This window comes from Pan troglodytes, chromosome 15, assembly GCF_028858775.2.
Source record: "Pan troglodytes isolate AG18354 chromosome 15, NHGRI_mPanTro3-v2.0_pri, whole genome shotgun sequence".
NCBI lineage: Eukaryota > Metazoa > Chordata > Mammalia > Primates > Hominidae > Pan > Pan troglodytes.
Genome location: NC_072413.2, coordinates 3,067,867 through 3,089,529, shown reverse-complemented (window position 1 = coordinate 3,089,529; position 21,663 = coordinate 3,067,867). Strand labels below are relative to the sequence as shown.

Genomic DNA, 21,663 nt, shown 5'->3' with positions numbered 1-21,663 from the left:
AATTATCATATAATGTGTCTTTTTAAAGACTGAATAATATTCGACTTTGTGTATGTGCCACTTGTTATTAATCTGTTCATTGGTCAAGGGACATCTGGATTGTTTCTGCCTTTTGGCTTGTGTTAATAATATTGCAATAAATTTGGTTGTGCAAATATCTCTTCCAGATCTGCGTGGTATATTTTAAGTACATAGCCAGAAGGGGGTTTGCTGGATTATATAATAATCTCATTTTAAATTTTTTGAAGAGCTGTCATATTATTTTAAATATCGGCTTGAGGCCATAGAGTATTGTGACTTTGTTTTGCATTTTTCTAGAAGAGTGATGTCGAGTATCCTTTTATTTTTTTATTTTATTTTTTTAATTTCATAAACATTTATTCACAGCCCCTTTAAAAGTACAGCAGTGAAGTAAAACCCCAATTAAACAACTGCCCATTAACTTGTTACTTAAAATGTAGACTTAAAAACCAATAGACTTTTTTTTGGTGTGTATGCAATTACTTTCATAAACACAGTTTAGGTTGGAATAAGGAAGTCCTAATTCATCATGTTGGAACTTGCCCTCACTGCTGCAGGCTGTTGAAGTGAGCCTCCTTCAAGGTCTGGTTGATATGGGAGTAAAGACCTTGGCATGGTACATACCCCTCATGCAAGAACTGGGGAAAGTTTGCATTGGGTTCAGTAACAATGTGGTTTAAGTTGCCTTCTGGTCCACCTGCTGTCTCTGGGATATTAAGGCGGCTGCTGCTCCTTTCATTATCACTCCATGAAAACTGTGTCTTGAGAATCCTGAAAGATAGGGTTTCTCTTATTCCTTTTGGGCTGGGTGGAATGATGGTTGCCCTCTTTACTGCCATTTCTTCTTCTTTTCCGTACAGGGCAGCCTCCCATAGTCCTGCCCTCAGACGAGTATCCTTTTAAATACCTAGTTATTTCTATGTCTTCTTTGGAGAAAGGTCATTTCAAACATTTACCATTCTAAATCAAGTTATTAACATTTTGTTGTTGTTGAATTTTAGGAGTTTATATCTTTCGGAAATTAACACCTACCAAATATGTGATTAGAAAATATTTTTACATTTTTTTGTTATATGTATGTATGTATGCACATATATTACCCTATACAAGACAGGGTCTTGATATATTTTCATGGCTTGTCTCAAACTTTTGGCCTCAAATGATCATTCTGCCTTGGCCTCCTAAATTTCTAGAATTATAGGCATGAGCCAGCATGCCCAGGTTTCACCCACTTATTAGGTGACATTTGTATGCCACTAAATGTTTTCTTTGATGTGTAGAATACTTGAAGGTTAATGTAGTTCCTTTCTTTTTTGTTCTTTTCCTTGTTTCTTATGAATTTGATGTCATACTTAAGCAAAGTTTTAAGACTTATGTCATAAACTTTTCCCCTATGTTTACTTCTAAGAATTTTATTAGTTTTTATGTTTAAGCATTAAATCCATTAAAAAACAACTTTTCTTTTTATATATAATACAAAAGAAGCATCCAACTTTATTTTTGCTCTGTAAACATTCAATTTTGAAAATTCTTTGTTAAAGAGATTCTTATTTTTCTATTGCATGGTCATGAAAAGCATATGGAAGATTATTTTATCACGTATGCGAGGGTTTATTTCCAGGATGTCTATTCTGTTTCATCATCTATGTATCCGTTTTTGTGGCAATACCATATTGTTTTTATTTTTGTAGCTTTGTATCATGATTTTAAATCAGAAAATGTAATAACTCTTTGTCCTTTTTAAAGGATGTTTGCCTAGTCACAGTTCCTAAACAACTTTTAGAATTATACACAAAAATTCTGCAAAAAAAATACCATTGGGATTTAGATGAAAATTACATTACATTTTTATATCATCATGGGTAATACTGACAACTTTTTTTTTTTCCTTTGGAGATGGAGTTTTAGTGAGTCACTCAGGCTGAAGGGCAGGGGTGTGAGCTGTGCTCACTGCAAGCTCTGCTTCCCATGTTCAAGCAATTCTCCAGTCTCAGCCACCAGAGTAGCTGGGATTACAGTCATGCACCAACATGTATAGCTAACTTTTGTATTTTTAGTAGAGATAGGGTTTTGCCATGTTGGCCAGGCTAGTCTCAAACTTCTGATCTCAAGTGATCCACACACTTTGGCCTCCCAAAGTCCTGGGATTACAGGCATGAGTCACGCGCCGGCCCTGACATCTTAACAATATTAAATCACCTGACACTTGAGCAAGACTATATGTAAGATTTTGCTTAATTTCCTCTTATTTACGTATCTGAAACATTTTCTTGCTTTTGATTTCTAGTTTCATTTACATTGCATGACTTCAGTTTTCTTAAATTTAATAAGACATGTATCCTAACAGAATGTACCATGTGTGATTGAGAATATTGCATATTTTGCTGCTTTCGATCGCAGAGTTCTGTAAATGCTTGTCAGGTCTATAATGTTCAGGTTTGGCTTTCTTACTGATATTACATCTGACTATTCTAGTCATTATTGAAAGTGGAGTCTTGAAGTCCGCAATTGTTGTGTTGCTATATATTTCTTGCTTGATTTCTGTCAATATTTGTTTTACATATTTGAAAGACGAGAATCAGTTGAACCTGGGAGGCGGAGGTTGAAGTGAGCCAATCTCGAGATCGTGCCATTGTCCTCCAGCCTGGGAGACAGAAACTCTATCTCCAAAAAAAAAAAAATAAGAAAGATATCAGTGTTATTTATAGTAATATAAAAATTTAATGTAATTTTTATCAAAATCCCAATGGTATATTTTTGCAGATTTTTCAAATTATATATATGATTTCTAAATTATTGTTATGGATTTCTTGCAAGTTAATCCATCTCACCGTTACATAATAACAATCTGTCTCTTTTTAAAATTTTTAACTTAAAATATATTTTGTTTAATATAATTATGACCATGCCCCTCCAATTGTAGCTACTCTTTGGATAAAATATATTTTCTTTATACTGCTACTTTCAACTTATTTGAGTCCTTAGAGCTAAAGTGACTCTTGTAGAGAGTACATTGCTGGATCTTCTGTGTTCTTAATCCATTAAATCATTTTATGCATTTTCTTTAAGGTATTTAACTTTTTGTATTTGAAGTAATTACTGTAGTTAATGAAGTTACTATTATTATTTGTAATTGTCTTCTGTGTTTCTTGTAGATGTGTTATTTATCATTTTTTTCTCTTACTGCTTTATTTTTCTTCATTGATTTTGTAGTGACATGATTCAATTTCTTTCTCATTTGCTTCTGCATACCATCTACAGGTTTTTTTGTAATCATCTTGAGAAATAAAGACTTCATAAAACATCTTAAAGTTATGACAATATATAATGACTATATTTCAATGGAATGCAAAGCTTTACCTCTTTATACCCCCACTTTGTTATTAATATCACTTGTTATCTTTTCTTATTGAGTATCTATGAACCCATATTTATGCAGCTTTCTGCTTCATTTTTTAAATTCCATAGCAATAACGTGAAAGTTTTGTGCACCATCATTATGACAGTAGAGATTTCTATAGCTGTTTATGTATTTACCTTTAATAGAGAGCTTTCTATTTTCATATGCTTTTATGATGCTGTGCAGTATATATTGTCATTTTTGGACGTGATAGACTTTCTTTTACATTTCCTTTAGCACTGTTCCAGTGGTTAGTAACACACTCAACTTTTATTTGTTTTGGAAATGCTTAACTTTTTTTTCTGAAGTGAAATTATTCCAGTTGAAAGTTTTTGTTTAGCATGATTTCTTCTTGTTTAATTACCTTGTCATCTAGGGAGTTCTCAGCTACTTTTTAAAAATATCCTCTTTATTATTTTTCTCCTATACTGTTTTTCTAAGACTCCTTTTATAAATACAGTGGTCCACTTTGTGGTGTGCTGTAAGTCCCAATTTTCATTTTTTCTCTATTCAGTTTAAAAAATTTGTTTTCATGAATCAGTATTTATAAGTGCAATGTTATCAACTGTCTAATTTTTTCTGCTTTATTAAATCTGCTCTTCTGACTGCTGATTAAATTTTTAATACAGTTACTGTGTTCTTCAGAGTCACAATTTTTCTTGGTTTTTAAAAATCTTTTTATTGATATCTCGTTTTCTTCATGCATCACTTCTAATATTCTTTTGTTGTCTATGTTCTGTTTTTGTTCATTAAGAACTTTTTTCTAATTACATTTTAATGTAATTAGAATGTCCACCTTTACAATACACAAATACAGTAACGGTAACTCGCACTAAAACAAAGCATACTTCTGATAGTCGTTATTTTTCTCTTTGGGACAAATTTAAAGTTTTTCTTTTGTCACAAAAACAGGAATGTACTTATACAAAGGCTCAAAATAGGCCATCTTTTTAAACAAAAAGGCAATGATTCACAAAAGACTATGAATAGAACATGTAACTAATTGATACAAATCTAATAGGATTTGTGAAAATCAGCCACATCCAATACATCTGAAGTGTTCTTGTATAAAATATCACGTGAAGAAAAGAAGACTTTATCAATATCTTAAAAAGTGGGTTTGTTCATAGTCTGACAAGTTACCATTAAAAGTGTTTCCTGTGACATAAGGAAATGCAATATTATTTTTCTTGAATCCTTTCAGCGCAAGACTTTCCACTCAATAAAATCGCAGAGGATCTGAAACTGAGAAAATATACTTGATTACTAACAGCTTGTGAAACTTAATACTTTTTTTTTTTTTTGCATCATCAGCGGCTTTTACTGAACTTACAACCAACTTGCCCCTCAATATGCAGCTCAGATGTGAGAGACGCGTCTCTGTACAGGAGCCGGTACTGTCTTCAATCCTTCGCATGCAGGTGTTTACCACAGGCAAGCAGTTTACTCCACATTTTCTAGTAATGTAATCTTCCTATTAGCAAAAAGCGGTAACCAGTCCCTGTAGACTGAAGGGACTCAAGTCACAGGATGCAGATTTCCTCTTCATGGTTTTTATTTTGATATTTGAACTGCTGATGCAACATATAAGCAGGGTGTTCAGGACCTGCTGTGCCTAAGGGACTGATAAAGGGAATAGTTCTATTTATTCTTTGTGATTTGATGCACAGATGAAAAACTTAACACACAATAATAGAAGTTGGTCGTTAATAAATCACACCCTAGTCTTTCAGAGCTTCCGTAAGCAGACGACATTGTCAGTTTTCTAGCTCTTGTTTTAACACTGCAACAACAATGATGCATATGTCCGGAATCAGCTAAAAAGGCCGTCAGATTCTTTTTCTCTTAGATTATCTATTTTTCACTGTTCCCAAGTATATCTGAATAATTACCTTCCAGCATTCTCTGCTATTGCTCGTTGGGATGCTCTCGATTGTCCCCGTGTTTTGTGGGCTGTTGGGAGAGGGCCCTTGGGAAGGATGTACCACTGTTGGGAGGTTGTCAGTCACTGGGATGTCTCCAGGGATGATGCCTTCCCTGGCTGCAGAAGTCCTCCTGGAGCCACGCCCACCATGCCTGGCAGATATCTGTAGGTAGCACCACTGAGCTCAGGATGAATTTCTTGCTGGTCTATTACGGACCAAAGCGCTGATGTGACAAAGAATTCCTTGTTCACACAGTTTCTTAAGCTTCCCGGGATGCGACTTATGATGGCTTGGCGGATCTCAGTGGCAACTGCCTCGCTCATCTCCAGTGACACCTGCTGGCTGTAGCAGGCAGTGAGAGGAGTGCAGATGAGATTCCAGGCATCTTTCAACAGACCCTGAGCAAAACTAAAGTGTTCCGACTCATTCACGTCGAGGGCTGCCCCTCGTATTCTGCCCTCCTTGAGGGTGTGTGCTCAGGCTTTCTCGTCCACCAGGCCACCACGGGCTGCGTTCACAAAGAATGCTCCCTGCCTCATCTGCTTTATGGTAAAGTCATGGATAAGGTGGTAGTTTTGTTCGTTGAGATTGCAATGCAAGGAGACGCAGTCGTTCTGATACAGCAAATCCTGCTTGGTGTAGACCCTATGCACACCCAGGGACCGCTCGATCCCATCCTGCAAAGGCCTTGGCTCGAACTGCAACCTCCTGCGTGCGACCGAAGCCGATGAGGCCCAATATCTCCCCACGAATGCGGGCCTTTACTGAGGCCACCTCGCCAATCTGCTCCACGCTCTGAACTCGCTTGCCTTCCCTCAGTGCCTGGTACAGCGACCTGTTCCCCCAGTACAGATTGAGGATGTGGCCGGTGGTGGAGTCGGCTGTCTCTTCCACGGCTGCGGACGGGATGCTGCACACAGCAATTTCGAGCTCGCCAGCAGCCTTGATGGCCACGTTGTCGTAGCCACTGCCCACCTGCACGATCACTCTCAGGGCCTTGAAATTTTCCAGGTCCTCCCTGGTGAGGGAGAAGGTGTGGTACATCATGGAGCCCACGACTTCGTTTAGAACTTTCTCGTGGATCTCCTGCATGGACTGAGCCTCACAGAAGGCCAGGTGGCCAGGTCCTTCAGGATGGGCATGTCCACAGTGCAGTCCCGTCCATCCAGCAGAGCCACCACGAGGCGGGGTTCAGGGTGACTTTCATGATCTGGGGGCGAATTCCTCACAAATTCTGTCCAATCGCTGTCTCTTGACTTAGCGCTTATCCACAAGGGCCATTCTTTAGGGAACTTTGCAACTCTCAGATCAAAAGGCAAAGCAGTCCTCTAAGAACTTAGGGGAACTCGCAGGAGTCTGCGTGCATGACGCCACTATGAACCCAATATAAATTTGTTCACAAACTCTATAATTCACACGATGGGCTGTCCGTCTTTTTAAGGGAATACAGCTTCTTTGGTACAAAACCATTTAAGGTGATGAAACCCGTTTGCTTGCAACTCCGCCACAATCGCGCAGCCACCAACGAATCTCACCACGACACCAGGCCGAAGACGCCTCCATTCCCAGGGATCGCGGACTCCGGGCGCTCTAGACCTGGGGTCGTGGTGAGATTCTCCCTTGGATGCCCCTGTTCTACAGTAAAGGAAATATCTTTTGAACGTAAAAAGAGAGAGAATAATAGGCATCACCCCAATAGGGAAGAATGAACAAATAACAAAGATGAGAGGTGCAAAGGCCAAGGAGGAAACTTTAAAAATGTGATGTGGGAAGTTCTGCTTCAATGAAATTGGTTCTGGAAAATCCTAGATTTACTTCTTTTGCTGCCACAGATGGACATTTCCTACCCTATGCTTATTATGCTCTTAAATCTTCTAAGGCTCCTCCTGTCCCTCCACTAACATTCCAGGGCATTCACAGTGACAGCCAAAGTTCTCCTCTTCTTTCTGTTATTCCCTTGAAGGCCTTGTGGTCTGAGTGCTTTTCCATTGTTTTGGAGGATCTGGGGAAATCTGCACATTTTGCGAGACTTCTATATTAAGCTATTTGGTAAAAATCTGTGCCTCATGTCAGAAGTTTTTGAGAGTAAAAGTGCAGGCATTGGGGTTTGGTTCACATATTTCAGAAACACCAAGGACAAATGTTTCTGCTTCATAATTTTCAGTCCTATGATTTCAAATGTGATCCTGCAAAAAAATCGGAAAAACTTTTATCAGAGCCCAAAACACCTCAGCACATATGATATAGTGAAGCTTCTATTTCACTTTATTCTTTTTTTTCATCTCTGGTAATGTAGGTCAAAAAGTTTTCTTTTCTTTGGTAGAAATTAACTTAAAAACGTGAACTCTCTATGCCAAGCACCTCACCTGTGGAATAGTTTATTGTATCTACTCACCTCAAAGAATTTTTAAAGACCTTAATGCCATAGAAAAACTTAGAAACCTGCCAAGAATAGAATAAATTCTTAATTGTTACATTATTTCTTATTGAGTTACTTTATTATTTAGTCTTATATAAAGCTTAGTGGGACTGTGATCTGCACGTTTTCACTTTTTGATTTTTATATATCCCAAATTAGCCTATAATTTTAGCTTCAGGGATTTCAGAATAGCATACTTGAATTTATATGTTATATAAAAAGTGAATTACTTAGTATGCACCTCATATTAATAAAATTTCAGTTTGTGTGTCTAAGTTTACTGCATAGAAAAACTTATCATTAGTGTTTCTATTTACTTTCCTCAACATTATCTGAATGATAGTATAATTTATTTCTCATTGCTTATTTAATAGTAGTGTTTCATTGCATATTTTTCAATATTCATGTTTTTCCCATATTTAAAAATGTAAAGCTTTTCTTTACTTAAAAAAAAATAAATTATAGGCCAGTGCGGTGGCTCATGCTTGTAATCCCAGTACTTTAAGAGGCTGAGGTGGGTGGATCACAATGTCAGGGGTTCAAGACCAGCCTGGCCAACATGGTGAAACCCCGTCTCCACTAAAACCACAAAAAGAATGAGCAGGGCATGGGGGCGGGTGCCTATAATCCCAGCTACTCGGGAGGCTGGGGCAGAGAATTGCTTGAGCCTGGTAGGTGGAGGATGCAGTGAGCTGAGGTCTCGCCACTACACTCCAGCCTGGGTAACAGAGCGAGACTCTGTTCTCTAATATCATTGAAATCTTCATTAAAATTTTCTTCTAAATGTTCTTTATAGAAGATTATAGTGCATTTGTTGTGAAATTTTGTTACTCTAACCATATGCTAATAATTCAAAATCTGTTCTTTATGGGTGTCCAGTTATGGTCGAATATTTCAGTTATCTAGAAAGAGTCTTCTTCAGTTGCATGATTTGTTTATTCAGTATTTCACAGGTTAATGTTTATCCAATTTTGTTTTGTAATATTTTATATTCCTGTATTTTCCTGTTAGGATAGGCTGTCTTACATCATTTAATTGTGTTTTTAGTTTCTGCTTATATGTTATAATTTTTTATGACTATATTTAACTGTGTACACTTTAAAACAGTGTAGAAAAAAGTCAAATATGAATCAACCATATGTGTATTGCCAACATAATTCTCTGTTCGTTTGACTGTATAAACATTACTCATGCTTTATTTATGACTTCTGTATTTATTTAATTAGTTGGTGGTCAATTATTTTTTTAATCCTCTCTGGGTGAGTAGTTGTGGAAATTGCCCTAATTTCCACATCTATGTATTAATGAATCTATATTACGTTTGCGTGAGGAGAACACCTCTGTGATGCGAGGGTAATTTTTTTTTTTTTTTTTTTTTTTTGACCACAGAAGTTTTTATTGCCCTCCTGCTCCGCAAAGGGACCTTGCTTCTGCTGGCTTAGCACCTCAAGACGTCTGTGATGTTGGTCTCAGACACCATTTTGCCGTCCTCTATCCTGTGGGTGTTGGTCTTTTGGAGGCTTTACAGGTATTTGCTGCTGTCCAGAATACCACCAAGATTGAAGTCCTCCCTATCTTCTAGCAGGCGGCAGTAGGTGGCAATCTCTGTGAAATGGGACACAGAGATCCAGGAGCCCCAGACCCCATGCCTGCATAGAAGCTCGCCGCGCTGCTGACCTGCTGAGCACTTTAGCTGGGCGACTGGACAGATCCCAGGGACAGGTAGTAGTTGATGGAGAAGGTGCGGAGCAAGTGGTGAAGCTCGCTGTGTACGGGGAGGAAAGCGAGAGGACAGGACTCAGGTTTTGCCGAGGTCCTGAAGATAATTATTGAAATGCATTAAAACGGTATCTCACTTAGATATTATTATTGTTTACATTGTTATAAGAAACATATAAAATTGACAATTATTTACAATTTTACAATAATTTACAATGACAATAATTATATAGTTTAGACTTTTCAGCACATTGACATTATTCGACATAACTCTAGAACATTTTTATCTTACAAAACTAAAACTCAATACACCTGAAACAACTGCCTGTCTTCTCCTTTGTTCAGCCCTTTACAAATGCTATCTCATTCTCTGTTTCTAAGGATGTTACTACTTTAGATATTTTATACATGTGGATACACTCAGTATCTGTCTTGTAGCTGGCTTATTTTATTTAGCATAATGTCATCAAGATTTTATTTTTATTATAGATAAAAGGTTTTCTTCTTTTCAAAAGCTGGGTAATATTCTATTGTTTTTATATTCCAAATTGTACCCATTCATTTGTTTGTTGAGGGAAGTATGGATTGCTTTAACCTATTGATTTTTGTAAGTAAAGCTACAATAAATATGTGAGCGTTTACATCTTTTTTGCATTCTGTTTTATTAGTCTATTTGTCTGTCTTTATGCCAGTAACAAACTACTTAGATTACTGTAGATTTGTAACAGGTTTTGAAAACAGGAATTGTAATGTTTCCAAAATTTTTCTCTTTTTGAAAACTATAGAGTTCTTTGTGGTCTCCTGAAATTCCATATACTTTCGGGAGTCACATTTTCTGTATCTGTCAAAAATAAAATTAAGAATTTTATAGGGATTGTATTAAATCTGTAGGTCACTTTTGGCATTATAGACATGTTCAAAATATTAAGTTTTCTAACTGTTGAACAAAAGCATGTTCAAGAGTAAATTGCTTAATTTTTACATATTTGTGAATTTTATTAATTTTCTTCTGTTATCGATTGCTAGTTTTAATCCTTTTTGGTCAGAAATTATAGTATGTAACATTCAATTTTTTTATTATACTTTAAGTTCTAGGGTACATGTGCAGAACGTGCAGGTTTGTTACACAGGTATACATGTACCATGTTGGTTTGCTGCTCCCATCAACTCATCATTTACATTAGGTATTTCTCCTAACGCTATTCCTTTCATAGTCCCTCACCCCCAAACAGGCCCCAATGTGAGATGTTCCCCGCCCTGTGTCCATGTGTTCTCATTGTTCAACTCCAACCTATAAGTGAGAACATGCGGTGTTTGGTTTTCTGTCCTTGTGATAGTTTGCTGAGAATGATGGTTTCCATCTTCATCCATGTCCCTGTAAAGGACATGAACCCATCCTTTTTATGGCTGCATAGTATTCCATGCTGTATATGCTCCACAATTTCTTAATCCAATCTATCATTGATGGACATTTGGGTTGGTTCCAAGACTTTGCTATTGTGAATAATGCCGCAATAAACATATGCGTGTGTGTGTCTTTATAGTAGCATGATTTATAACTCTTTGGGTATATACCCAGTAATGGGATTGATGAGTCAAAAGGTATTTCTGGTTCTAGATCCCTGAGGAATCACCACACTGTCTTCCACAATGGTTGAACTAATTTACACTCCTACCCACAGTGTAAAAGTGTTTCTATTTTTCCACATCCTCTCCAGCATCTGTTGTTTCCTGAAATTTTAAAGATCGCCATTCTAACTGGCGTGAGATGGTATCTCATTGTGGATTTGATTCGCATTTCTCTGATGACCAATGATGAGCAATTTTTCATATGTCTGTTGGCTGCATAAATGTCTTCCTTTGAAAAGTGTCTGTTATATCCTTTGCCCACTTTTTGATGGGGTTGTTTTTTTTTCTTGTAAATTTGTTTTAGCTATTTTTAGATTCTTGATATTAGCCCTTTGTCGGATGGGTAGATTGCAAAAATTCTCTCCCATTCTGTAGGTTGCCTGTTCAATCTGATAATAGTTTTGTTTGCACCCTGGTTTCGAACCAGGTACGCTACGGTCCCGGGGCCGTGAGCAAGGGCTGATGAGAAGGCACTTTCGTGCATGGGGGACACAGGCCCCGCTTCTCGGCTGTGAGGTTTTTCTTTTCTTTTTTTTTTTTTTCCCTGCCACTTGTGACTCACCTCCCCTCCCTCAAACCTAACCTTCCCCTCAGGGGCCTTCTGCCCGCTTTGGGGTACCCATAGCGGGACCGAGACGCTCCCTGGGTTCGAACCAGGGTCCGGGGCCATGTGCAGGGGCTGATGGGAAGGCACTTTCGTCCGTGGGAGACCCAGGAACGCTTCTCGGCGGCGCGGTTGTTTTTTTTTTTTTTTTTCCTGACACAGGTGCTTCACCTCCCCTCCCTCAAAACTTACCTTCACCTCAGGGGCCTTCTGCCCGCTTTGGGGTACCCCTAGCTGGCCCGAGAAGTTCCATGGGTTCGAATCAGGGGCGCCAGGTTCCCTGGGACCCAGAGCAGGGGTTGAAGGGAAGGCAGTTTCGTGCATGGGGGACCCAGGCCCCGCTTCTCGGCGGCGCGATTTTTTTTTTTTTTTTTTTTCCTGCCACAGGTGCCTCACATCCCCTGCCTCAAACCTAACCTTCCCCTCAGGGGCCTTCTGCCCACTTTGCGATACCCCTAGCGGGCCCGAGGCGCTCCCTGGGTTGGAATCAGGAACGCCAGGGTCCCCGGGTCCCAGCGCAGGGATTGAAGGGAAGGAACTTTCGTGCGTGCGGGACCCAGGAACGCTTCCTAGTGGCGAGTTTTTTTTGTTTTTTTTTTTTTTTTCCTGCCACAGGTGCTGCACTTTCCCTCCCTCAAACCCCACCTTCCCCTCAGGGGCCTTCTGCCCGCACTGGGGAAACACTAGCGGGCCGAGATTCTCCCTGGGTTCGAACCAGGGACGCCAGGGTCCCAGGGCCATGCGCAGGGGCTGATGGGAAGGCACTTTCGTCCTAGAAGGACCCAGGAACGCTACTCGGAGGCGCGCTGTTTTTTCCTTTTTTTCCTGCTACAGCTGCCTCACCACCCCTCCCTCAAACCTTAACTTCCCCTCAGGGGCCTTCTGCCCGCTTTGTGGTACCCCTAGCGGGCCCGAGAGGGCCCTGAGTTGGAACCGGCGATCCATGGTAACCGGAGCCCAACCCAGGGACTGATGGGAAGGCACTTTTGTCCGTGGGGGACCGAGGCCCCGGTTCTCCGGGGCGCTTTTTTTTTTTTTTTTTTTTCCTGCCACGGGTGCCTCACCTCCCCTCCCTCAAAGCTTACCTTCCCCTCAGTGGCTTTTGTCCGCTTTGGTGTACCCCTAGCCGGCCCGAGACGCTGCATGGGTTCTAAGCAGGGACGCCAGGGTCCCCGAGGTCCAGCACAGGGGCTGATGGGAAGGAACTTTCGTCCGTGGGGGACCCAGGAACGCTTCTCGGCGGCGCGTTTTTTTTTTGTTTTGTTTTGCGTTTTTTTTTTTTCTGCCACAGGTGCCTCACCTGCACTCCCTCAAACCTTACCTTCCCCTGAGGAGCCTTCTGCCCGCTTTGGGTACGCCTAGCGGGCCCTTTACAAGAAGCTCTTTAGTTTAAGTAGATCCCGTTTGTCAATTTTGGCTTTGTTGCCATTGCTTTTGGTGTTTTAGTCATGAAGTCTTTGTCCATGCCTATGGTATTGCCTAGGTTTTCTTGTAAGTTTTTATGGTTTCAGGTCTTACATTTAAGTCTTTAATCCATTTTCACTTAATTTTTGTATACAGTGTAAGGAAGGGATCCAGTTTCAGTTTTCTGCATATGGCCAGCCAGTTTTCCCAGCACCATTTATTAAATAAGGAATCCTTTCCCCATTGCTTGTTTTTGTTAGTTTTTTTCAAAGATCGGATAGTTGTAGATGTTTGGTGTTATTTCTGAGGCCTCTGTTCTGTTCCATTGGTCTATGTATCTGTTTAGGTACCAGTACCATGCTGCTTTCCTTGCTGTAGCCTTGTATTATAGATTGAAGTCAGGTAGCGCGATTCCTCCAACTTTGTTCTTTTTGCTTAGGATTGTCTTGACTATGTGGGCTCTTTTTTGGTTCCATATGAACTTCAAGGTAGTTTTTTCCAATTCTGTGAAGAAAGTCAATGGTAGCTTGGTGGGGATGACATTGAATCTATAAATTACCTTGGGCAGCATGGCCATTTTCACAATATTGATTCTTCCTTTCCATGAGCACGGAATGTTCTTCCATTTGTTTGTGTCCTCTTTTATTTCGTTGAGCAGTGGTTTGTAGTTCTTCTTGAAGAGGTCCTTCACATCCCTTGTAAGTTGGATTCCTAGGTATTTTATTCCCTTTGAAGCAATTGTGAATGGGAGTTCACTCATGATTTGACTCTCTGTATGTTATTGTATGAATGTGTGTGATTTTTGCACATTGATTTTGTATCCTGAGACTTTGCTGAAGTTGCTTATCAGCTTAGGAGATTTTTGGCTGAGACGACGGAGTTTTCTAAATATACAATCATGTCATCTGAAAACAGGGACAATTTGGCTTCCTCTTTTCCTAGTTGAATATACTTTATTTCTTTCTCTTGCCTGATTGCCCTGGCCATAACTTTCAACACTATGTGGAATAGGAGTGATGAGAGAGGACATTCTTGTCTTGTGCCGGTTTTCAAAGGGAGTGCTTCCAGTTTTTGCCCATTCAGTATGATATTGGTTGTGAGTTTGTCATAAATAGTTCCTATTATTTTGAGATACATTCTATCAATATCTAGTTTATTGAGCATTTTTTAGCATGAAAGGCTGTTGAATTTTTTCGAAGGCCTTTTCTGCATCTATTGAGATAATCATGTGGTTTTCGTCATTTGTTCTGTTTATGTGATGGATTATGTTTACTGATATTCATATGTTGAACCTGCATCCCAGGGATTAAGCACACTTGATCTTGGTGGATAAGCTTTTTGAAGTGCTGCCTGATTCGGTTTGCCAGTATTTTATTGAGAATGTTTGCATCGATGTTCATGAGGAATATTGGCTTAAAATTTTCTCTTTTTGTTGTGTCTTTGCCAGACTTTGGTATCAGGATGATGCTGGTCTCATAAAATGAGTTAGAGAGGATTCCCTCTTTTTCCTTTGATTGGAATAGTTTCAGAAGGGTTGGTACCAGCTCCCCTTTGTACCTCTGGTAGAATGTGACTGTGAATCCGTCTGGTCCTCGAATTTTTTTGGTTGGTAGGCTATTAATTATTGCCTCAATTTCAGAACCTGTTATTGGTCTATTCAGAGATTCAACTTCTTCCTTGTTTAGTCTTGTGGGGGGCGTATATGTCCAGGAATTTACCCATTTCTCCTAGATTTTCTAGTTTATTTGCGTAGAGGTGTTTATAACATTCTCTGATGGTAGTTTTTATTTCTGTGGGAGCAGGGGTGATAGCCCCTTTATCATTTTTTATTGCTTCTCTTTGATTCTTCTCTCTTTTCTTTATTAGTCTTGCTAGCAGTCTATTTTGTTGATCTTTTCAAAAAAATAACTCCTGTATTCATTGATTTTTTGAATTTTTTGTAACATTCAATTTTTCAAAAATTCTGTTAAGAATTGTTTTTTGGCTTAATAGTTATTTTTAGGAGAATGTTTCATGAGCTTTTGAGAAGATTGTGAGTTTTGTTTTTGTATAGAGTGTTCTCTATGCGTCTGGTATATCTAATTGCTTTACAGTATTTTCATGTCGTCTGTTTACTTTTTAATATTCTATCTGGCATTTTTATTAATTACAGAACTGGTGTATTAAAATATTATACTTTTAATATATTGCCATTTTTGCTTATGTTCTGTCAAGATATTATTGATATATTTAAAAATACTCATGTAAGGTGCATACATATTTGTGTGTATACATAATTAGATATATACACAGAATTATATAAATGTGTATAATTGTCATAGGTTTCCAGTGAATAAATCCTTTTATTATTTTGTCCTTTGTTTTTTTGACAATTTGATTTCATAATATATTTTATAAACTAAGACAGTTATTTAAAAAGCATTTTGCATACTATAATTGTGACATAGTCCTCATTTGGTTATGATTTGCATAATTATTTGGATGCATCTTGCCACATTTAGTCTGTTTTTGTTACTATAGAGTAAGATGGCTCATATCTGTCATCCTAGCATTTTAGGAGATTGAGGTGGGAGGATCACGTGAAACCAGGAGTTTGAGACCAGCCTGGGAAACAAAGCAATATCAAGTCTCTAAAATAAATAAATAAATAAATTGAGTCCCTTTAGACAGATGTAGTTAGATTTTCTTTCTTTTTTTTTTAATTCCTATACTCAATTTATGAATTTTGGTTGAGAAGTTTAGTTTGTGAGTAGTTACTTAATTTCCTGCATTTGAAGGAATTACTTTTGACACTTTGTGGAGTAAAATTTAAATATTAAATTTGAACTCAATTGAATCTGGACTCAAACAATGGTCACCAAGTCCTGGAACAGGTTGTGTGAGCCCCTTGAGGCTTTCATCCAGCGCTGTTTCGGATAAATCTCTATTTCAATTTATTCCTATATGTTAGTTACTGAAAAACAACAGACAATCACAAAAAACAAGTTGACCTTTTTCTTTTCCTTGAGCCCAGAAATGAAGGGCCCTCCTGACTGGACGTCATGCCAGATAACTCATTACAAAAAGAGCTAGGGTTCCAGACTGTGCCAAAACTTCATGAGATCTCTTCTCATCTGTTCACGGACAAGTGGCCAACTCTGGAGCCCAGGCTGTTGCTTCGCAGTCTGGTGATGAATCCTCCATTGTCTGATGAGTGTAAATATATATATCTCTTTTCCCTTCTCTCCGTCCCATTGCAACTTGCTTATTATATCATTTGCTTATTATATCTGCATTGCCATTTACATGGGATACAGTTTGTTTACCCTTAAAGGTATTGTGTGTGTGTGTGTTTCCTTCTCTCCTTGAGCATTTCCTGCACAGAACATTTTTGGCTTCACGAACAGGATCCTAAAGCAAAAGCATGCCATTTTTTGGTGCAGGGACCAGACTGGGAGCTCGGGGACTTTCCATATCTTCAGAAGGGAACTCCCCTAGTTCTTCCCCTTGGCCATTCAGTGGTCCAAGGGAGCTGGCCTTTGTGAAAATTGGGAATCTAAGTTAGTGCATTTTGAATCATTGGTTGTGTGTGAGGAGGTGCAGGGAATCCCAGTTGGTAAATGGGATGCTGAGGGAATTTCCCAGCATGGATGGTGCTTGCTTACTGCTTATAAGTTAATGTGTCAAGATAGGAATCAGCTGCTACAACAGAAATGTAAGCCAGAAAAGAAAATGCTAATCTGACTTCCAGGCTGGCCCTGGCCCATGGCCAGGCCTATGTCTTGACTGATCAGCCTCAAAGTTATCAGCCTATTGCTGAAAAAAGCAGCTGCCTGAGTGGCCCAGTCAGGGTAAAACTGAAGAATTAGTCAGCTGGGGCTTGGATCCGGTAAAAACCCAAATCCTATCTCAAGGATGGGAAGTTAACCCTAGTAAAATTCAAGGACCTGCACAAACTGTAAAGTTCCTTGGCATCCTATGGAATGCAGGGAAACAGTCCATTTTACCAAAGGCTATGGCTAAAATACTAGAATTTGCAGCCCTACCACTGAAAAGGAGGTCCAAAATTGTATTGGTTTGTTTGGATTCTGGAGACATCATATTCCCCACTTGGGTAACATTTTACAACCTCTGCATGCAGTCACTAGAAAACGCTATGACTTTCACTGAAGACAGAAAGAGAGCGTGGCTTTTCAACCAGCCAAACAAGCAGAGCAACAGTATGGCCCTTACAGGATGGGCCAGTAGAACTGCAAGTAACTGTCCTAGATCAACACGCTAATTGGAGCCTTAGGTAGAAACAAGATGGGAAGAGATACCTTTGGGGTTTTAGACCCAGAAGCTGTCAGAGGCTAGCAAAGCTTATACTCTTTGAGAAGCAGCTGTTGACCTGCTACTGGGCTTTCCAGGAAACAGAACACCTTTGTCTTAATCATGATGTTTTTATGAGGCCCCAAATTACTATTATGACTTGGGTCATGAGCTCCCTCAAACCTCATTGGATAGGGTACACTCAAGAAAGTAAATGGAAATGGCACATACAAGACCAGGCTAAGCCGGAACCAAAACAGGTATCATTTTTAAATGAGGATGTGCAAAACTTGCCAGCTCAGCAAACCACTGAGCAAGTCCTGCAGATAGGGAAGGAAACCTCCCGTGCCCAATGAGGCAAATCCTTTAAAGAACCAAGCCCAGACGATCAGAGACATGCTTGGTTTGCTGATGATTCCACCAAATACATTGATGGGACCCGATGCTGGGAGGCCGTGGCTTATAATCCTGTTAAAAACATAAGCATTTCTGAGGAAGGGAGGGGTGTGAGCAGCCAGCTGGCTGAACTAGAATCTGTTCTCTGAACTATTCAGGAGGAGGCCAGTGGGATTTGTTACTTGTATACCTACTCTTGCTTAGCAGAAAATGGTCTTACTACCTAGTTGCCCGAATGGCAATGAAACAAATGGTGAATTACGAATAAAGAGGTTTGGAGAAAACAATACTAGGAAGATATCTGAATCCTGGTGCACACTACCATTATTGCTGTTTTCCACATTGATGCTCATGCATCTCTGCTTTCTCTTGACAGACTATTCCATCAGCAGGTAGATCAACAGGTGTGAGATTCGGAACCTTAACCTTGGGCTGTGTTCATGTGAAAAGATGACAATTTTTGCTCTTGGCTCAGTGTACATATGAGTATCACAATCTCACCTTTGTTCTGGGCCCTATCAGGACACTCTCTTCACCGCATGAAGCCTTTATAGAGTATGCATGAATGTAACAATTCTCTCTGAAACCTTAAGCAGGCACGGACCCCTCCTTGTACCTTTAGCTTTAAGCCCTGGTATGACAGTCAACATCTTTCTGCTTGGATGGGTCCAAATAAGAGTTCTTAACTGCCTATGAGTTGCGTTTAAAAATGAGTCACCATCCCACCTGTGGCTGGATGTTCACATATGAAAGTCAGAATCCCAGTTGTGGACTATGTCTGCATGTGTAATTCAGGACCTCAAGAGTGGGCTCTCTCCACGTGTGATAGAGACCATCCTGAATATTGGTGTGGTGTGAATCTGAGAAGTATAATCTCACCAGTGTGCTGAGCCCTTTGGTGACAATTTATCTACCATAGTTTACACAATATGCAAGACAATGGTACTCCTCCGTGTGACGTATCACTGGGTCTTGCACACAGGTAATGTGAGTCTCCTCTCCTGCCTTGGAATGCTCACAGGAGGCATTGGGACATACCACTGAACCTGATATTCAGGTTATGTGACTGTCTTTCCTGTGCTCTGTCCATGGGCTTTTGTGACATATTTCTGGGTCCAAAACACAGGCGACATAGCTCTCCTGTCTGGATCCTGCCTAGAGAGGGCATGGTGGCATATCCCTGCACCAGCCACCAGATGATATAACTCTATCTTCTGTCTAGTCCCTGCTTACAGGGTGAATTGTGACTTATCGCTAGGTGCAGCGTTTAGCTAATATGACTCTTCCCTTTTTTTCACGTTCTGCCCACGGGGAAGATTGGGACATATCGATGGGTAAAACACCAAAATGAGCTTACTCTTTTCTCTTTGTTCTGTCCTTAGAAGGCATTGGGACATATTGCTGAACCAGCACCAAGGTAATGTAAGGGTCCTACCTGAACCCTGCCCACAGGGAGCATAGTGACATATCTCTGAGCCCATGAACTATTTGATATGGCTCTATTCTCTTACCTGGACTTTGCCCATGAGAAAGATTGTGACGTATTTCTTGGTCCAGTGCTTAGGTAATGTGATTCTCCTCTCCAGCCTGAAACATGCCCACAGAAGTAAGAGTGACATCTCTGGGCCTAGCCCACAGGTGATGTGACTCTTATCCCTTCTTTCTGCCCAGGGGAGTCATTGTGATGTATATCTGAGACCATTATAAGAATGATGTGACTCTCCTTTTCTTACTGCGACCTGTCCACAGTGGGGATGATGATGTATCACTTAGACCAGCACATATGTGGTGAGACCCTTCTCATGCCTGTGCCCTGCCCCCTGGGCTAATTGTGACATATAACTGGGCCCCTCCCCTAGGTTATGCAACATATCCCTGTGATAACACTCTTTGTACCATTTAAGGGCTTTATATAATATAAGAGAGAGTGGTATTCCTCTAAGACCCTCATACAAAGAGAAGATTTAGGACCTACCGATTTTCCAAAGCCTCACTAGGAAAAACAGCATTTCTCTTAGTGGCAGGTTTGAGGTATGAGAGTCATTATTACACCTGTGAGCTGGCCAAGATATATGTTTCAATCTCTCCTGTGCATAGGGAGTGAGCAGGAGAGTCGCATCACCTGGATGCTTGGCCAGAGATCTGTCAATATCTCCCCTGATGACAGGGACCAGGTAGGAGAGTCACATACCTAAGGCTGGGCCAGGGATATGTAACAATCTTTTATGAGGTCGGAGGCTAGGAAGGGAGTCCCATTACTTCTATGCTCACCCGGGATATGTTACAATCCCCTCCTGAAATCAGAGTACAAGCAGCAGAGTCAAATCACCTGAATATTGATCTCAGTGATATGTCACCACACTCCCTGTGGGTAAAGCCATGGCAGGAGAGACACATCACCTGATTACTGATTACTAGGCCCAGTGATATGTCAGAATCTTTCCTGTGGGCAAGGTGCAGGCAGAAGGGAGAGTCACATCATCTGGTGATGGAGGCAGAAATATGCTACAAGGCAGAAATATGCTCTGCCTCCCTGTGGGCAGAGTTGAGGCAGGAGCCCCCAATCTCCTAGGTGTTAAGTTCAGTGATATGTTACAATGCTCCCTGTGGGCAGCACAAGGCGAGAGAATAGAGCCACATCACCTACGTTCTAGGTCCAAAGATATGTCCCAATTTTATTTGTGAGCTGGGCTTAAACAGAAGAGTCTAGTCACTCAGGTGCTGGACAAATGTGTATGTTTGTCACAATGACACCTGCAGGAAGTTCTAGACATGGGATGAATCCCGCACATATTCTGGTTTTAGGCATGAGAGTGAACACCTTCTGTATGTTTGATCTAAGTACACAAGTCACTATCTCAATAGTGGACTAAATTTGTGCATGGCAGCCCCATTTTCTCTTGCAGACTTTCTCCCCTAATTGAAATCACGGCTTCACAGGTGTGCCGACTCATGATATGAGAGTCATCAACATATCTGTGACTCTCACATATGAGAGTCAGTTTTTCAACTTTTTTTATTGTACTTTAAGTTTTAGGGTACATGTGCACAACGTGCAGATTTGTTACATATGTATACATGTGCCATGTTGGTGTGCTGCTCCTATTATCTCCTCATTTACATTAGGTATATGTCCTAATGTTATCCCTTCCCCCTCCCCCTATCCCACAACAGGCCCCGGTGTGTGATGTTCTCCTTCCCGTGTCCAAGTGTTCTCATTGTTCAATTCCCACCTAGGAGTGAGAACATGCCGTGTTTGATTTTTTGTTCTTGCGATAGTTTGCTGAGAATGATGATTTCCAGCTTCATCCATGTCCTTACAAAGGACATGAACTCATCATTTTTTATGGTTGCATAGTATTCCATGGTGTATGTGAGCCACATTTTCTTAATCCAATCTATCATTATTGGACATTTGGGTTGGTTCCAAGTCTTTGCTATTGTGAATAATGCCACAATGAACACACGTGTGCATGTGTCTTTATAGCAGCACAGCATGGTACTGGTACCAAATCAGAGTACATGGTACTGGTACCAAATGGAGCAGAACAGAGCCCTCAGAAATAGTGCCACACATCTGCAACTATCTGATCTTTGACAAACCTGACAAAAACAAGAAATGGGGAAAGGATTCCCTATTTAATAAATGGTGCTGGGAAAACTGGCTAGCCATATGTAGAAAGCTGAAAATGGATCCCTTCCTTACACGTTACACAAAAATTAATTCAAGATGGGTTAAAGACTTAAATGTTAGACCTAAAACCATAAAAACCCTAGAAGAAAAGCTAGGCAATACCATTCAGGACATAGGCATGGGCAAGGACTTCATGTCTAAAACACCAAAAGCAATGGTGAC

At 40.2% G+C, this 21,663-nt stretch overlaps 1 protein-coding gene and 1 pseudogene across 1 annotated transcript; both read right to left on the bottom strand.

Annotated features, from left to right (window-relative positions):
- Positions 1 to 311: 311 nt before the first annotated feature.
- On the bottom strand, positions 312 to 1,059 carry LOC104007494 (protein VCF2-like). The gene has a single exon (XM_063792763.1). The coding sequence runs from the start codon at positions 892 to 894 to the stop codon at positions 763 to 765; it is 132 nt and encodes a 43-aa protein (XP_063648833.1). The 5' UTR covers positions 895 to 1,059; the 3' UTR covers positions 312 to 762.
- Positions 1,060 to 5,198: 4,139 nt separating this feature from the next.
- Positions 5,199 to 6,764, bottom strand: LOC100610357 (C-terminal-binding protein 2-like; annotated as a pseudogene).
- Between the last annotated feature and the right edge of the window lie 14,899 nt (positions 6,765 to 21,663).

Bases quoted from the DNA above. Each gene is read 5' to 3' on its own strand.
- LOC104007494 (XM_063792763.1), bottom strand. From the start codon at position 894: ATGGGAGGCTGCCCTGTACGGAAAAGAAGAAGAAATGGCAGTAAAGAG.